The following is a 16616-nucleotide window of genomic DNA, read 5'->3' as shown; positions in this document are numbered from 1 at the left end:
CAGGCAGGGCGAGCAGGGCTACAACGCAGCGAAGGCTCGAAGCAGCGGCGGGGCAGGGTGGTCACAGCCCGGCTCCCAGCGGGGCAGGGAAGGTGGGCTTGGGTTCCCGGGGCTTCTCCAGCAGAAGGAGAAGCAGCCGAAGAAAGCAGCTTCCCTCTCTGTCCAAACTCCGAGACCGACTGCCCACACAGACTCAGGTGAAAACAAGAGTAGCCAGATGCGCCCCACCCTGTAGCCAGCTCTTTTGTTTTTCTTAAGTACCCAGCCATTTGCTCCCCTAGCAACATGTATGGGCAAAATTCCTTTAACAGAAGAAAAAAACAGGAGACCTCCTAAAACCCCAGCACTGAACAAATCCCAATTTTCTCAGCCTTTCCTCATAGGAAAGGTGTTCCATCCCTCTAATCAACTTGGTGATCTCCAGTTCCAGCTGTGCACACCTGGTGAAAGCATGACCTCCTCTCCAGGCTGGATCCTTGGCAGGCTCAGAGCACAAATGCCAGTTGTGACTAAAAGATCAGTGACATTTTCATATATGTACATGTATATGGAAATTTGCTAGTTTAATTTATAAAAGGGCAAAGTCAAAGAGCATTTGCTGAGCGGTCTCTTAAAACCAGCTTTTACCAGCACCACTTTATTCTGTCAGGCCAAGGAGGCTGCAAGCACAACAGTGAAGAACTGCAAACAGTCTCTTACTTTAGAAGAATTGCTTGCTTTATTCCAGTAATTTTTAATTTTAAAATTTTCCTCTCAAGTTTCTCTATTCAGAGTTTTAAGTAGCAAAATAATACAATTATGTAAATCTTAGTGCATCTCACACTCAGTACACTAAATCCTGCCATGTAACTGGGCAACAAGTCAGGAACCCAACCTCATCAGAAAATTCCACTCTAACAGGATCTGTCATTGGCATCATCTCAATCAAAAAGGTGTTTTGTTATTTTATTGATAAAAAAATTATTATTGTAACCTTTTAACTCCATCCTGAGAAGCATTCAGAGAGATGCAGTTCAGCTTTTGGCGATAAGCACCACAAAAACACCCAGAAGGTTGTGATAAACACACGAGACCACAATGTGAGTAATGATTAAAATGAAGAGATAACAAGCGCTACATACTCACTGAATGCTTTTCATCCTGAGTCAGTCATTACAGACCATGACAGAACACAGAGATCAGTTCTGCTGCTCCAGCACCAGATGTGGTACCTCCAGAGTCATCACATCAGCACCAGGCACATCACCCAGCTCCAGGCCGAGGACACTGTTCTGCTGCACAGGCCACACTTCCAACACATCCTGGTAGCCTCCTCCATCAAAATGAGGGGCAACAGGCAAGGAAGGTGAACAAAAGTCCCCTTGTAATTGAAACTGCCAGACCGATTCAAGCTGCCAGACAGATCTAGGAATTACAACAAAGCTCAAGGAAGGACAAACTCTGAGAGTTGCCAACTCTTTTTTGGACTTTGTTTTCTCATTGAAGACTGGGACAACCTCAAAATGGCAAGAAGGGAGTGAGGAAGACAGTGGAGCACCAGGGAATAAGGGGATGTTCTAACAACCACACACAGGGCTGTAACCATGAGTCAGTCTCATGTTCCCTGTGAAGGAGGAACTTACAGAGCAAAAGGAAGATGGCCAATTCATATTTCATATCCTGCCTCTGAATTCTGAATTCACAGACACATTCAAACCTGCATGGTCTCAGCTTGAGATTTTTCTTCCAATCCTTTGTTGAGAACAGAAAACACACAGAAATGTGACTCATGCAGAAACCAACACAGCACTATCAGTCTACAGGGAGCTATGTTCCTCTGAACTTCAGACAGAAATAAAAACGGGGAAAAAAACTGAGAAAAGAACAGGAGAAGAAACTGGGTAAAGAGAGGGTAAACACAAGCTTCCCCAGGAAGCACCACAGTGCTCTGCAATCAGAGATGCAACAACAAACCACCAACGAACATCAACTTCAAATGAACAGCTTGAACAGTTCAAAGTTCAGCAGCTGTGCAAATGTTATCAGCTGCTCTCACTGTCTGCAAACCTTCCAGCCCCAGACAAAGCTCTGTGGTGAACTAAGGGGAAGGTGCGTTTTCAACTGTATTCCTGAAGAAACTTCCTGATTACCACTGCAGAGCCAGACCTTATGGGCACACACAAAGAAATGCAGAATGTAACCCTTTTGTCCAGTTCTCCATCTGTCTTCCTTTGCTTTAATTTCATATATTACATGTGGCAGAGAGCTCTCTCTCTAGGAATTAATCAGTCTTAAGGCAGAGGTGGACGGATTGATTTTACTATTGATTGCCCTGTACACAACAGCTGACAACAATTATCAGCACTTCTCAAGAAGTTATCTACTCATTCCATTAATCTCCAACAGCATCTGTGCCTTGACCTTCAACATCACCCTCTTCTTTAAGAAGAAAACTAAATATACCAAGTCATGTCAATTTTTCTCATTATTTCCTTTTTAATCCCTGAAAGGTGTTACAGGGTTCACAGGTTCCACGTCAGTCTTTCAGAAGAAATGCAAAAAATTGGCTGTACTGTTAGAGCCTGGTAACAAAGGGCCTTGAAAAATGGGGCTCCTTCCACAGATACCTGTGGAAATGCAAATTCTAGGTCTGGAGGCGTTACAGGCTACCTCTCCCATCCAGGGAAAACAACAAAGGAAGGGCTTCTGAAGCTTCCAGGCACCAGCACTGGGACTCCTGCTGAGGGGTGGGAGCTTGTGCTGGAGGAAGATGCCAAGTGCTCCAAGCAACAGAAGTCGTGCTCACGGCTCCAGTGGATGGGGCACAGTAGAGGCAGAAGTGTTGATGAGGTCCTGGGGAAGACTCTCCCGTGCTTCCTGCATCCGGCGCCGTGCCCGCTGGAAAGCCTCTACAACACAGAGGTGACAACAGGCCAGAATGCATAAGACAGCCTCAGGGAAGGGGAGGGATGTGTCTTTCCAGTGAACATCATCTCTCCTGGTGCAGGATCTCACTTTCTGTGGTAAGTTCCACCACCAAAGCACCTGGTGTTGCTCCACCCGCTGCTCTCTGATTTCTGTACACAACAGAATCAGAGCCTGTGCCTCAGTGCCACCAGCTCTGCTCAGTGCCAGGCAAGACTGGGCAGCCCAGTCCAGGCTGTGCCCTCACACAGTGGTTATCCCTCCTGCCTGCTCAGAGCTGATGCCTCCTGAAGTTTCCAGCTCAGAGCAGAACATTTAACCTCTGTCATGGACTCTGAGAGGTCACAGGGGGGGGAATTACTCCCACAGTAATGGCTTCTCCTGAAATATCCTGCCCACTCTGTAAAAAGAGAACAAAAGTGAGCCAATGCTCACCAAGACAGAATGACACTGAAGGCCTTACCCAAAACATTGTAGACAGAGCTCTGCTGGCTGAAGCCTCCCAGTCGGTCCAGTACACTCTGCATGCGCTGCCTCAGGGCACTGTTCTCCAGAAAGGCTCTGCACAGAAGCACAGCAGCAGGTCAGGGCTGCCAAAACCAGCACAGGAGATGGAGTTTACAGAGCTCGTACTCCCTTTGCTGCACTCACTTGGACTGCTGCAGGCAATAGAGCCGGAACGTGACGCTCCCTGTGGTCTCTGTCCGGAAACCAAAGCGGCTAAAGTGCTTTCCCTGCAGGGATGGTACAGGTTAGAGTAACCTCACAGTGAAAACAAGCGTGATCCACCAGAGCACAAACTCGTGTGGGCACAGTCTTCCCTTCCTTGTAAGGCTGGTAAGAAGGGCACATAGTTCCAGGCTGTGTTGAGGGCAGCACCTAAACACTTGCAAGCTGACAGTGCAGTGCTGGGGGAGGGTTTCAACAACTGCATCAGGGCTTGTTCCCACACAAAGCTGCCACTAACATCACCCTGCTCATTACACCAGCAGCCACCTCTGCAGCTTTCCGAGGAACATAAAGTTTCTACCTGCCTCACACCCATCAGCTTCTTGCTTCAGGAAGCCGTTCCAGGCACAATACAACCCAAATTCCTCACAGAAACCCAAGAGAAGTCTACAGCTGGTACCAAATGCTGACCTGACAAACACTTTATAGGCAGGAATAAGCCAAGGCTTTGGTCCATGCTCCCCTACTTCTCTAAGCTGCTCGCCCCTCAGAAGGCACAGCTCTGCCTCAGTGTTTGCCCATTCCTCTGTTCAGGATCACAAGACTCACAGAGGAGACATTTCTTTAGTGAGAGGGACAGGATCAGCAGCTCATCCCTGTTCAAATCTGGTCCAGGCTGCCCATGGCCACCTGAACCCAAGAGCATAATGCACCATGTCCTGGCAAGAGGCTGCTCTGCAGCTGAGCCCACCTTGAAGGTCGATGGTATCCGGATGTAGGTTAAGTCCTCCAGCTCAGGAGATCCCCCAATGAAAAACCTCCTCATTTCAGCGACAGTTCCCAGCTCAACAGGACGCCAGGTAGGGATGGTGAGCACGTGGACACCTGGCCCAGGACAAGAGGACAGCTTAGCTGCTGTGACCTGTGACTTATTCAGTCACAGAGGACAGCAAAGGCAGGTGGATAGCTGCTGACCCAACCCAGAGCTGTCTAGAAATGGAAACACTGCACAGTATCAGAAACGTTCTAAAAGCATTCTCCCGATGAGTCAGCCCATTCTAGTCACACAGCCAGTGCTGAAAGTACCCCCTGCCCAATAGCAGCATCTCCTTGTAACACATGGGGGTCACTCCCAGATCCCACGTGAGACACACAGGGCTACTGTCAGTGTAAAGATGGATGCGCAGCATCACCCCAGAGCTTTATCACACCACACGTTGCAATGGCAGTATCAAAGGATCAAGGACAGCAACTCAAGATGTGCCTCACACCCTTCTTTGCTGCCCCCCAGACAGCTGACTGCTCTCTTCAGTACACCAAATCCCTGGGACTGGCTGAATCACTTCCCAAGAGGACCACTCAACTCATTCTCCCAGACAATTAACACGATGTCCCAAGGATGCTTTACCTGGAGATGCTGGCAGCACCAAGGACCCATATCCTTCCACACGATACCTCTGCCAGAAATCCAGGGATAGGACCTCAAAGTAGAGAACAGGCCACTGAGGGAGACTGTCTGCAAGATGGGGAGCAGGTCACAGCTTTGGGAAGGAGACGATCACTGAGAAAAAGAATGCTAAATGCCCAACTCCACTAGTAGGAAGCCAAAGAATCAGAGAATCATTTCGCCTGGAAAAGACCTCTGAGATCATCGAGCCCAACCTGTGACCAAACCCCCACCTTGTCACCCAGACTAGAGCACTGAGTGCCACCTCCAGTCATTTCTTGTACACCTCCAGAGATGGGGACTCCATCACCTCCCTGGGCAGCCCCTTTTAATGCTTAACACCAACTCTGTGAAGAAATTTCTCCTGGCGTCCAGCCTGAACCTCCCCCGGAGCAACTTGAGGTTTCGTCTTGTCCTGCCCCTTGTTCCCTGGGAGCAGAGCCCAACCCCCAACTGGCTCTACCCTCCTGTGAGGGAATTGTAGAGAGTGAGAAGGTCCTCCCTGAGCCTCCTTTTTTTCAGGCTGAGCACCCTCATCTCCCTCAGCTATTACTTGTGCTCCAGACCCTTCCGCAGTTCTGTTCCCTCTCTGGATACACTCCGGCACCCTTCCACCACAGTCCTTTCTGTATTTCTTCCATAATGACTAACAAAGATTTATGGTTGATTAGCTTCCCCTGTAAAAGCTGAACCCACAGATTTGAGGCTGAAAACAGAACTATTGATGTTAAAAATTAGGGAAAATTCTTTAAGAGCCAAGTCCAGACTGTGCTGTTAATTATCTTTGAGCAGACAAGATAATCTTTCATGAATGATCTGAAGCCAAATGGGGGAACCTGTTTATCTCTGGCCTTTCCCACTGCTATTGGGGGAATATTAACTTGTATTCTCCTACACCTCTCCAAGCATTTCTTTTTTCCACAGTGAAACAAACTCATTGTGTTTCTTCTAGTCTGAAAATTCATTAGTGTTGGCTGAATACCCAAATCCAAAGCGTACATTGGATTCAAGTGGCAAGGCATGCCACAGCACTGTCCCTAACAATCGTATCCACAGAGCAATAGGACTGGTGAGGAAGCAGCAGGAACAGGCAGCAGAGAAGCCCAGCTTAAAATAGAGCTGAAGTATCAAAGTGACATGAACTATATAGGGATTATACAGGTCACTGAGCCCGTCTACAAATGTAAGACTCAGCACAGGGTTTTACTTGTGTACAAAAAAGCTGCCTGGTTCTCCTGCTGCAGCATCCCAGGGCTCGTGCAGCACACCAGGCACAGCAACATAGCCCTGCACCCCAGGTTTAAAGAGAGACAAGCCAAGATCCAAATAGTTTTCCAACCAGATAAAGCTGCCTACAGCCTGGAAACAGTACAACATCAATGAATCCATAAAAATGCTAATGGATTCCTGGGCAGGGCAAACACAGGATGTGTCCAGGGGTTGCGTGGTGATAGGGTGAACTTCTGCTGAACCAAAAACACTTCCCTCTGTCCTTTCATCTCCAAGAGGACAGACAGCACGATGGCTACAGTGGGACCAAAGGATTTCAGAGTAACAAGGAAACACACCTTCATCTTCTTGGGTGTAAAACAAATCCACAGTGAAGGGGTAGCAGAAGTATGCCACGTTATCCTAGAAAAAGAACAGGGCAGAGATCAGATTCCTGGGCAAGAGAATTCATCACCAGCATTGCAGAGGGCATAGAGACCAGGCAGAAAGGAACTAGTGGTAGAAAGCAGGTGATGCTGCCCAAAAAGATCAATCTAACAAACACCTGACTGTGGGATGGACCTGCATACACTCCCTAGTGCCACGTTGATGGAATAGGCTGTTGAAAATAATGGAAAAGGGGAGTGATACGCTTCAAATGAAAACTCTGTCACTTCCAGAACTACTGGGCAGCCACAATCTTCACAGAAGCCAAGCCAAGCACAGTACCTCAAACATTGGTACTACTGAAATGTTGTATGATAATTATTTTTGTAATATGAAAACACACAAAATACATTAAAAATCTGATAAAATTCAAATTTTGTAAGAGAGGAGCTGGAGACAGCAACGGAACCAACTTCCCATATAAGAGGAGGCTTCATTTTGGGAAGTCAGTGTAGAGTCTCTGCACATTCCTGCCCCAGGCAAGCTGGAACAATGCTTGGTTAACTCAGAGCATTGGGGAACACAAAAATCAAAGCTCCAAAGGCAATCAGTCAGCAAGAATGAAGAAAGAAGTGAGGTTCCAGAAAATGCTCTGGAGTTGTTTTATCTGGTCTAGTTTTATTTGGAGTAGTTTCATTTGGACACAGTGGACCCTTGAAAAAATGACTAGTGTAATTAGAGTAAGGAGAATCCCAAACATGCTCTGCTCTTGAAAGGAGCCCTCAACTCAGGACTTTTGTTGAATATATCTGTAGTTTGTTACACATGTTCCACTCCAGAGACTGCCTGTTCAAACTGTTCTGCAGGTCTGAAAGTGTCCTTACCCAGCCCACTGTCTTGGTGGCACAGGTCTGCGTCACTCCTGAGAGCTGCTGGAATGGGGAACTTGACCACTCTGGAAGGACAGGAGAAGATGAAGGCTTGGGGTGAGACCAAACTCACAAACCAGAGCAGCTCAAAGGAGAATGTCAGTCCCTGATGACTGGAGTAACAAATAACATCACCCACCCTGACAATGACAGAATCATTTCGCCTGGAAAAGCCCTCCAATATCATCGAGTTCAACCTGTGACCGATCCCCACCTTGTCAACCAGACCAGAGCACTGAGTGCCACGTCCAGTCTTTCCTTGGACACCTCCAGGGATGGGAACTCCACCACTGCCTTGGGCAGCTCCTTCCAATGCCTGACCACCCTTTCCATTGAGAAATTCCTCCTGAGGTCCAACCTGAACCTCCCCTGGTGCAACTTGAGGCTGTTTCCTGTTGTCCTGTTACTTACCTGGGAGCAGAGCCTGACCCCCCACCTTGCTGCACCCTCCTCTCAGGGAGTTGTAGAGAGTGAGAAGGTCCCCCCCGAGTGTCCTCTTCTCCAGGCAGAGCCTCCCCCCGCCCCCCCAGCTCCCTCAGCTGTTCCTCATGACTTTTCCCTGTCCTGTTCCAGGCACTGCTCTTCAGAACACCCAGAACTGTCCATGAAAAGCATCAACTCATCTCAAGAGAAAAGTAGATTCTTATCTAAATGTACTGAGTAGCAGAAGTGGTATCTTGACAGATATATCCAGAGAGGGGAGCCAGAGCCATAGCTTTAGGAGAACTAAACATGCAGCAGGATATGTATGTCAGTGCTGGGAGCCTTATTTATCCATCAAAATTTAATATGTTAACGTCAGCACAAAACATGATGACAAGCACTGAAATCAGATAAGGTCACAGTGGTGGGGGGCACAGGAAGGCTGTTCTCTGCAGGGTAAGGAATGAAGTTTGAATAGACTGGTCACCACCACCTCTACATCCCAGCCTGAGCTGAGTTCTGCCATTTTAGCTCTGAAGGCCTCTGACTAGATCCCAGCCCCAGCACTAATTTTTGCTGAGTCCCAGCAGAGCTGGTCTGATGGACCAGCCAAAGCCTGTTTCATCTCTTAAACTGCTGTGATGTGGCTGGGAATGTGAACACTCACGGTTAGGCAGCTCCAGGAAAAAATGGACATAAAGGTTGTCATACTCATAGCCTTGAGCTGAAACTGAGAAGAGAGAATCAACTTCAGCCGTTTGCTTCCACACAAATTCTTCCCGCATTCACTGTCGATTTTTGGGAGAGCCACCACCAATAACCTCAAGGAAAATCAGTTACTGCTAGAAGCTGGGAAAAGCCACAGTCTTCAAAGTAACAGGAGATAACCCGTAGAGAAGATTCCCTCTCCAGACTAGCCCTGCCCCTGTATCCCTAACCAGATGAGGGAGGTCACACATTTAATTGGTTTCTTTGGGTAATTAATAGAGATTATAGCAATCTGCTGCAGCATTTGTAACCTCCAACCTGTAAATGCCTCTCAAGGGATTAGTCTGCAGCAAACAGGGAGGAGAAGGAGGAAGTAAAGGATTCTAGGGCCTCTTAAATCTAGGGATTCCAGAATCTTTGGATCATACCCTCAGCCATCCCAGGACACCCACATTAGCCCTAATTACTGTTTAGAACAAGGACTCACCTATTTCTCCATTCACGAAAAGTCTCAGAGTACCAGGAAGAGGCTGGAAAAATTAGCAGAGAAACAAGATAAGGAGCTCAGCCACCACTGGTGCAACCTCAACAACTCCTTCCCAACAGGATCTCACACAGGTACTTCATGGGTGTTTGGACATGAATGATTTACTGTTCTGGCCAGGGAGGAGGCATGATTTCTCCTGTCACTTCCAGAAGTGAAAAGTCCCTCTGGAAAGAGTCTTTAAAGAGACCAAATCCCCCAAAACCCAGCCTGCAGGAATTTACTGTTCTGTAAACAGCTCTCTTACAGATGCCAAGATCGATATAACACATAGTGAGAAGTCACTTGCAGAAATCACAGTCCTGCTTCTCTCATGTTCCTGCATTTGCCCAAGATGAGGGAGGAGGGGGAAGCACTGAGACTCTATCAAAGTACTGGAAACCACAACTTCCACTGTTTGGCAAACAGTGTTTTGTTTGAGCAAGAGAAGATTGCAGTTGGGGTAACTCAGTGAGAAAGGAAACTGCATGAGTCTGCATGTGAGAGGGGCTGTTTACTTGCACAAAGTGGCACATAGAGCTGTTTGACACTGAAGAAGTTAACAGCAATCACTGTCCCAGAAGACATAAACTCTCCTTCCTTCTCAAAGTACTACAAAGGCCTTGAGGCACTGCACACAGCCTCACAGACTGTAGTGTTCAGAACGCCCTGAATGGGCAGGATGGATCTCTGCAGACCCCAAATCCACTGCAACTTGTCCCTTCTGACCCAATTCTTTGCTCAAAGCCACAAGGTAAAAGCTGCCAACACCCCTCCAGAATGAAACCGTCTTTGGAGACTGTGCTGCAAGTGGCAGCCGTGTGAACCAGGTCACCAGGCCCCAGAGACAACAGAGCTACAGTCCCTGCCAGTGCCTCTGGAACTCACCATTTCAAAGTCTGAGCCCACGAGCCCACTGAGGTAATCCCTGTGCCGCCCGTACAACTGGGAACACACACAACAACAACAACAAAAAAAGTGGCATTTTGATTATATCTGTTGTTACGTACTGCAAAAATTAAAGTGTATATAATTTAAACTCAAATTGCTACCAGGCTTAGCACACGTGGGGTTGTTACAGCAAATATGGAGAATGTAAGTATCTAATGGAACAAAGAAGCATAACTGCTAACACTGCACAGAACTTCAGCTTTAGTTCTCCAAGGCCAGTTTTAAAGGAAAAGAAGCTCTGAAGAATCAGATCTTAAATGACATCTTAAAAACACAGATACAGACTATTCCAAGGAAATGGCCAGGTAGAGATCAGTCTAGTGAAATCATTATTTCCTTGGTGACCACAAAACCAATAACGAAATGCACAAATAAAAAGCTAAACCAAAAAGTACTTTTATAAACTGTCAGAGCCAAAAAGGCAATTCAGAAAGATCAAAACATGAAATGGGATCCCAATATCCTGGGACATTACAGATAACAAGACATCATTTAATAAATATACAGGCAGCAAAAGAAGATTAAGGAAAGGGTTTGCCCACTGCTCAGAAGGGAAGGAAAAACACTAGCAGGTGACACTAGGAAGGCATGGAGTTGGGTGGTTTCTTCCATCAGTTCTCACTCCCTAAAGCACTGCAGCCAGAGGCAGGACAACTACAGACAACCAGCGGTCATTATAAGGAATAAGGGATGAAGCAAGGAGTATTTGCTGCAGTTCTCAGATCCCTGAGCAGAGTCATTTTGTCACTTCAGGTGTGCACAGCACCAGCAGTTATATCTCCATGAGGGTCTGAGCTGCCTCTGTTACTCAGAACTAGTGAACATGTTCCACGGCCAGTACTTACATCTCTGAACACACGCTGCTCACGCTCCTCCTCCTCTGGCTGCACCTGGGCAGATGCATTCTCAATGGTGTATTCCCACACCTCTCGCTTCTCTCCATCCACCTCGATCCTGCAGAGGCCCAAAACACATGGGAAAAACTCCCCGATTATGCAGAGAATAGGCACAGGCATCGATGGGGCCCTCCTGACCCAGCAGTGTCCCCTCCACCCAGCCTGTGCAGTGAGACAAGGGCACTCACAGCCCTCTCCTCACTTGCAAGTGCCTGCCAGCATCATTCCCTCAAAATGGGAGACTTGCTTGCATCCGTGATATGCATAACGTAATTTTACAAGGGATGTGGTGATAGAACAAGGGGGAATGGCTTCAAACTGACAGAGGGCAGGGTTAGATAGAATATTGGGAAGAAACTCTTCCCTGTGAGGGTGGTGAGGTCCTGGCATAGGTTGCTCAGAGCAGCTGTGGCTGCTCCATCCCTGGAAGTGTCCAAGGCCAGGTTGGAGGGGGCTTGGAGCAACCTGGGATAGTGGAATTTGTCACTGCCCATGGCAGGGGGCGGAACAAGATGGGCTTTAAGGTCCCTTCCAACCCAAACCATTCCATGATTCCATGATAACCTGCATCTCTAGAGACTTGCACCAAAGCCCCACACAGCACACACGCAGTGAGAGCATAAGCACCTAACAATATTTTCCTAGAAATCTCTGAAATAAATGAAGTATTTCTCAACTTAAGTGCTGATCCCCTGCCTGAAGGGTGACCAGGAAACAGCCATTTCAGCCCCCTACCCCAAGTGCCAGGAGAGGTCCCAGCCCTGTCCCACTCACCGGTAGGCTCCTTTGGCGTCAGTGAAGTCAGGCTTCACTGTGATCACCCCATTGCCATCCACCTTGATTGTGCAAAGCACATTTTCATACTCCCTGTGACCAAGCCTGAAGGAGGACACCAGAAAAACACAGTCTAAACAGAGAACATGGACATTCTCATGTTCTGGAACAGCAGAGCTGGTAAAGGAACTTGGGGGTACAGAAGGGAACACATACACACTTTTCTACATTGGTTTAGAAGTCTTTTGGAGGTATACACTCAGCTGCCTCCCAACGGCAGAAAGAGGCAGAAATAAATTGCATCCCATGTTACTGAGCTCTTGGAAATCTCTCCCCTTAACTAATGAAAGAAACAGGAGTTTTGAGTAAAGAGGGAAGATGGATTTTCTTTTGGGAAATTCTGATCACTTCAGGATTTTACTTACTTCCCATAAGGTCCCAAGTCCCCCATGATGTACATGGTCTGCACAGGTGTGTTAATTACATGATTGTTCTTTATAAATTCTTCTGAAGGTTCCCAGGTGATGATTTTTGTCTTGAGAGAACTTGCTTCTCTGTCAACAACAGAACAGCACCGGTCACAGCTCACCTCAGCAGCACCAAACCCACCATGATGAGGAGTCACAGTGCTGGATTCCATGTGTGACACAGCTCAAGCCACCAGCTCCCACGGACCAGGCTGATCCACAGCTGGGGCACCAGCACCACAAAGCCGGCATGAACAAGCTCAAAGCCCCAGTTTGAACTTACACAGGCCTACGGTCCTGTCTTCTCCTCCTCACACTGGCCATCCTCTCGACCAGATACGATGGCACTTCATGATCCAAGTCAGTTACCTTCTGGCAGAGCTGAAGAACAGACAGGAACTATCTTAACTGGACACCTTTCCCAAACACACCTCTCCTCTTGGAGGAGGGAACAGGTATGCACACAACCACATGCAAGGACAAATTGCTAGATGACTGCAGAATTCCTTCACTGTTCTGGTGGCAAAATACAGCTCACTCCACCCAGCAAACTTCCTACAGAGCAGTGCTCCTACAGAGCCAGTCCCTCTGGCTGTCCCGATCATTGCTCTGAAGCAGGGACATCCCACCCCAGGTCTGGGGCACCAGCAGAAGCTGCTTTGTAGCAGTGTGTTCTCCTGCACTCAAGGTATCTGCCTGGCTGAGAACCAAGAAATGTTCCCTCTGCAGTAAACTCGGAAGTTTTGACAGACACTGAGTAACTAAGAGCTGGTACCTCCTCTAGGTTGGTGAATCGGTCGTGGTCAGTGTAGGTGAAGATGCGACAGTTCTTCCGACCTCCAGCCTTCTCCAGTTTCTGAATCTCCTCATGGTACTGCCAGTCCAGGGGAGTCTGGCAGGCCGACTCATTCAGGTACAGATCCACCTCAAACTGACAGCACCACAGGTAAAGCACAACAGCTGCCTTTCACCAGCTTTGGCAAAGCCACAAACATTTTTCAGCTTTTTTCCAAAGCCACCCCAGAGACAAGACCCTTTGGGAAACTCAGCAAATAACCCAAGCTCCAGAGTAGCTCCAACACTGCTCAGGCATGCGGCAGCCAGCAGCACCACCGATGGCCACCTGGAAGGGCTTGGGCACAGCAGCTCACCCTGAAACAAGGAACCCCACAGTAAGGTGCAGAAAAGGGGGTGTCAGGAAGCTCCCCCAAGCCTGTCCAGTTCTGGACAGACAGGAGACACATGGAGCTCCTGGAGCAGGTTCAGCAGAGGGTGACAAAGTTCACCAAGGAGCACCTTTCTTATGATGAAAAGCTGAGGGAGCTGAGGCTGTTCAGCCTCGAGAGGAGACATTGAGAGGGGACCTCATCCCTGTCAGTGTCTGACAGTGTCTGCAAGGAGGAGTCAGAGCATGGAGCAGGCTCTGCTCCGTGGGGACCAGCAATGGAACAAGAGGAATGGGCAGGAACTGATTCCTGAACACGAGGAAGAACTTCTTCCCTGTGCGGTGACCAAGCACTGAACAGGCTGCCCAGAGAGGGCGTGGTGTCTCCCTCACTACAGGTATTTCAAAGCTAGCTGGACACAAGCCTGAGCAGCGTGCTCTGGGGTTCCTGCCTGAGCAGGGGAGTCGGACTGGAGGACCCCAGTGATCCCCTTCGATCTGATCCATTCCGTGAAGTCCCTCCTGCCCCCCCTCCCCCCCCCCCCGCACCCACCTGGCTGAAGAGCTTCTCCTGCCACCCCACCTCGGCCTCCTCCTCCTCGTCCTGCGGGAGCTTCCTGGCGCCTGCGCGAGAGGCCGCGGTAATGCCCAGCGGCACCGCTCCCGCACTGCCGGCGCGATCGGCCTTGCCCGGGGGCTCGGGGCCGGCGAGCGGCGGCGGCGCCCGCGGCAGAAGAGGCCCGGCTGGCGCGACCCGCTGGAGACGGACCCTGCGGGGAAGGAGCGGAGTGTCAGGGCTGTGCGGGCCGGTGGGGCCGGTCCAGGGCCGGGCGGGCGCTCACCGCAGGCGTAGGTTGCGGACGGGGTCCCGGGAGCGGTACACGGCGGGGTCCCGGGAGCGGCACACGGCGGGGTCCCGGGAGCGGCACACGGCGCTGCCCCCGCACTGCGCCGCGCCCGCCATGGCCGCGCTCCGCGGAAACCGGCGTGCACGGGCGGGCAGCGCCCCCCCGCGGCCGGAGCCTCTCGCACAGCCGGGCCCGCTCCGCTCGGGGAGCCCGCAGAGCTCTGAGGGAGAGGGGTCCCCACAGCCTGGGTGGGACCGAGGGTCCCACACATCCCTCCATGTGAGGGTTCCCGCGGCCCCCGGGGGATCCCCCCAGCCTCTGTGTCAGGGTCCACACGACTTCCATAGGGGCGTGTCCATATCCCTCTGTGTGAGGGTCCCCACGGCTCATCAGGAGGTCCCAGAGCCTCCACGGAACGGTCTCCCTCATCCCTCCGTGTGAGGGTCTACACAGCCTCTCTGTGAGGAGGGTCCACCACATCCCTCCACAATAGGCCCCCATACCTACAGCCCCAGAGAAATGCTGAGGGACCTCCAGAAACCGTGGACAGAGCTCCAGGCCCGCACCTCTGTGTGAGGAGCCACCTGAACCTGTCCCTCTCTGGAGTATTTCTTACCCCCTTCCTAGTCTGTCCCTGGATCTTCATGGATACCACCAGTACCCTCACTCTGTTGCCAGTTTTAGGAGCTCTCTAAACACATACACAGTCTGTTTTAAGAAAGAAGACATTGTTTCTTCTCTGCAGGGAGCAGAGTGGTTTCCATGAATCAAGCACACCAAGGGGTAAAAAGTTACATCTTTTATACAGTAAAATACACGTGAACACACCTATGTAATGCATGTTTATTTGGTTGAGGAAGACTGTGCTTCTCATCCACCCTGACACTTCACAAGACTAGAATGCTCCCAATTTATGCACTGCACAATGTCCAGAGCCAACATTAGACTTCATGTGCTGTTACACAATAAATATGGTATCTCCTGTCCTGTCCAAATCAGAAACTGCAGTGGACCCCCAAAATTTCCCCATTCTAACAGGGACTCTTAAAGGCTTGAAGTCCCCCAGCTGTTGCAATAGACAGCGTATGCTGACAGCCTGGTTCTTACTATCATGTCAAATGTGACATCAGCAGCGTGGCTCAGATTATCAAAACCCTGTGGAAGGGACCCTCTCACAAGGAGGGATGTGGGGGACACCCCCCCATGGAGATTGCAGGGACTCCCCCAGGGCCTGTGGGACCCTCACACAGAGGGATGTGTGGCACCCCCCTCGCACAGAGGTTTGGTGGCTGTGGACTGCGGAACCCCGTGACTCCACTGCCCCCCAGCCCCACTCTCCCCGCAGCCACTGTACATCCCGCCAAGTCCATGATCGAGCCTGGAGTTGTGGAGGCCCAGAGCAGGGAAGTGCTGCCACAAAGCTACGTCTCTGCAGCTCGAGCACTGGTTTGTTTTATAGGTCCAACACTTTGGTTTACCCTGGGACTTCCAGAGAACCTCCTGAATTCTGGAGGAAGAGAAGCTGTCCCAAGTGTCACAATGAGAATGAGCTGAGCACCAAGAGACCTTGAGTGACTTTCGGTGGGGGAACAAAGGAGATTCCTCTGAACATTCAGGAGCACGACATCCAAGATGCAGTGGTCAGGTTTATAAAGAGGGAAAAAGTGCTGGTTTGGGAGGTCCTGGGTTCCACAGAGACAACACATATTGAATTTAAGGAATACACTACAAAGTGTATCTTGGAATACATTAGGAAAAACCTTCCTAAATATGTATCTGCCTTTGCAAATGCTGAGGGTGGATATTTAGAGAGGGAAGCTGTTTTTTCATCTGCTGTTTTTTCCTTCTGCAGAGAAAGACCCCAGGATCCCCGGCCCACCTTCCCTGCCCTGCTGGAAGCCGGGCTGTGACCGCCCTGCCCCGCCGCTGCTTCGAGCCTTCGCTGCGTTGTAGCCCTGCTCGTCCTGCCTGCCCAGACCTCCGGGGGGTTCCCCGTTTGGATACACCTCATCTGCCATCTGGAATTTGTGCTCGTCCCTGCCGTTCCAGCCTGCCATTCCAGCCTGCCATTCCCAAGGGTCCGGCCGGACACCGGGATCGGCTGCCCAGGGGTTTGTGAAGCCTTTGTCCCATCCCTTCCCGGGATCCCGGGGCACCGGTGCCGCGGGCTCCCCGAGCTCGCTCCGGAGCGCCCCCTGCAGCCGCGGGGGAACCATCGCACCTGCCCTGCTCACCGGGAGCCGCCCAGCGCCCCTGCCGGCTGCGAGCGGAACTGCACCCGAGGGGAAAGGGCCCGGCAGCCGAGAAGGCTGGGAC

General features: G+C 50.2%; 1 protein-coding gene and 1 long non-coding RNA gene across 3 annotated transcripts; one reads left to right on the top strand and one right to left on the bottom strand.

Annotated features, from left to right (window-relative positions):
- Nucleotides 1-695: 695 nt before the first annotated feature.
- MKS1 (MKS transition zone complex subunit 1) lies at nt 696-14433 on the bottom strand. Of its 2 annotated transcripts, XM_039563001.1 has the most exons (17): nt 14295-14433; nt 14006-14222; nt 13063-13218; nt 12571-12668; nt 12246-12374; nt 11821-11925; nt 10996-11104; nt 10088-10144; nt 9164-9206; nt 8636-8698; nt 7501-7571; nt 6589-6652; nt 4982-5089; nt 4325-4458; nt 3556-3638; nt 3368-3465; nt 696-2888 (listed from the first exon to the last, which is right to left on the bottom strand). In XM_039563001.1, the coding sequence occupies exons 1-17, from the start codon at nt 14414-14416 to the stop codon at nt 2782-2784; spliced, it is 1764 nt and encodes a 587-aa protein (XP_039418935.1). In that variant the 5' UTR covers nt 14417-14433; the 3' UTR covers nt 696-2781. The 2 variants fall into 2 exon arrangements, with proteins under 2 accessions (XP_039418935.1, XP_039418936.1); XM_039563002.1 differs by lacking the exon at nt 8636-8698 and having other exon boundaries at nt 14295-14430.
- On the top strand, nt 14205-16191 carry LOC109145007. Its single transcript, XR_005603408.1, has 3 exons — nt 14205-14301; nt 15760-15945; nt 16153-16191. It is a non-coding gene; the product is annotated as an uncharacterized LOC109145007 (long non-coding RNA).
- Nucleotides 16192-16616: the final 425 nt, after the last annotated feature.

The sequence above is a fragment of the Corvus cornix genome, chromosome 19, assembly GCF_000738735.6.
Source record: "Corvus cornix cornix isolate S_Up_H32 chromosome 19, ASM73873v5, whole genome shotgun sequence".
NCBI lineage: Eukaryota > Metazoa > Chordata > Aves > Passeriformes > Corvidae > Corvus > Corvus cornix.
Note: the sequence above shows the minus strand (reverse complement) of the source record. Positions and strands in the feature narration are given on the sequence as shown.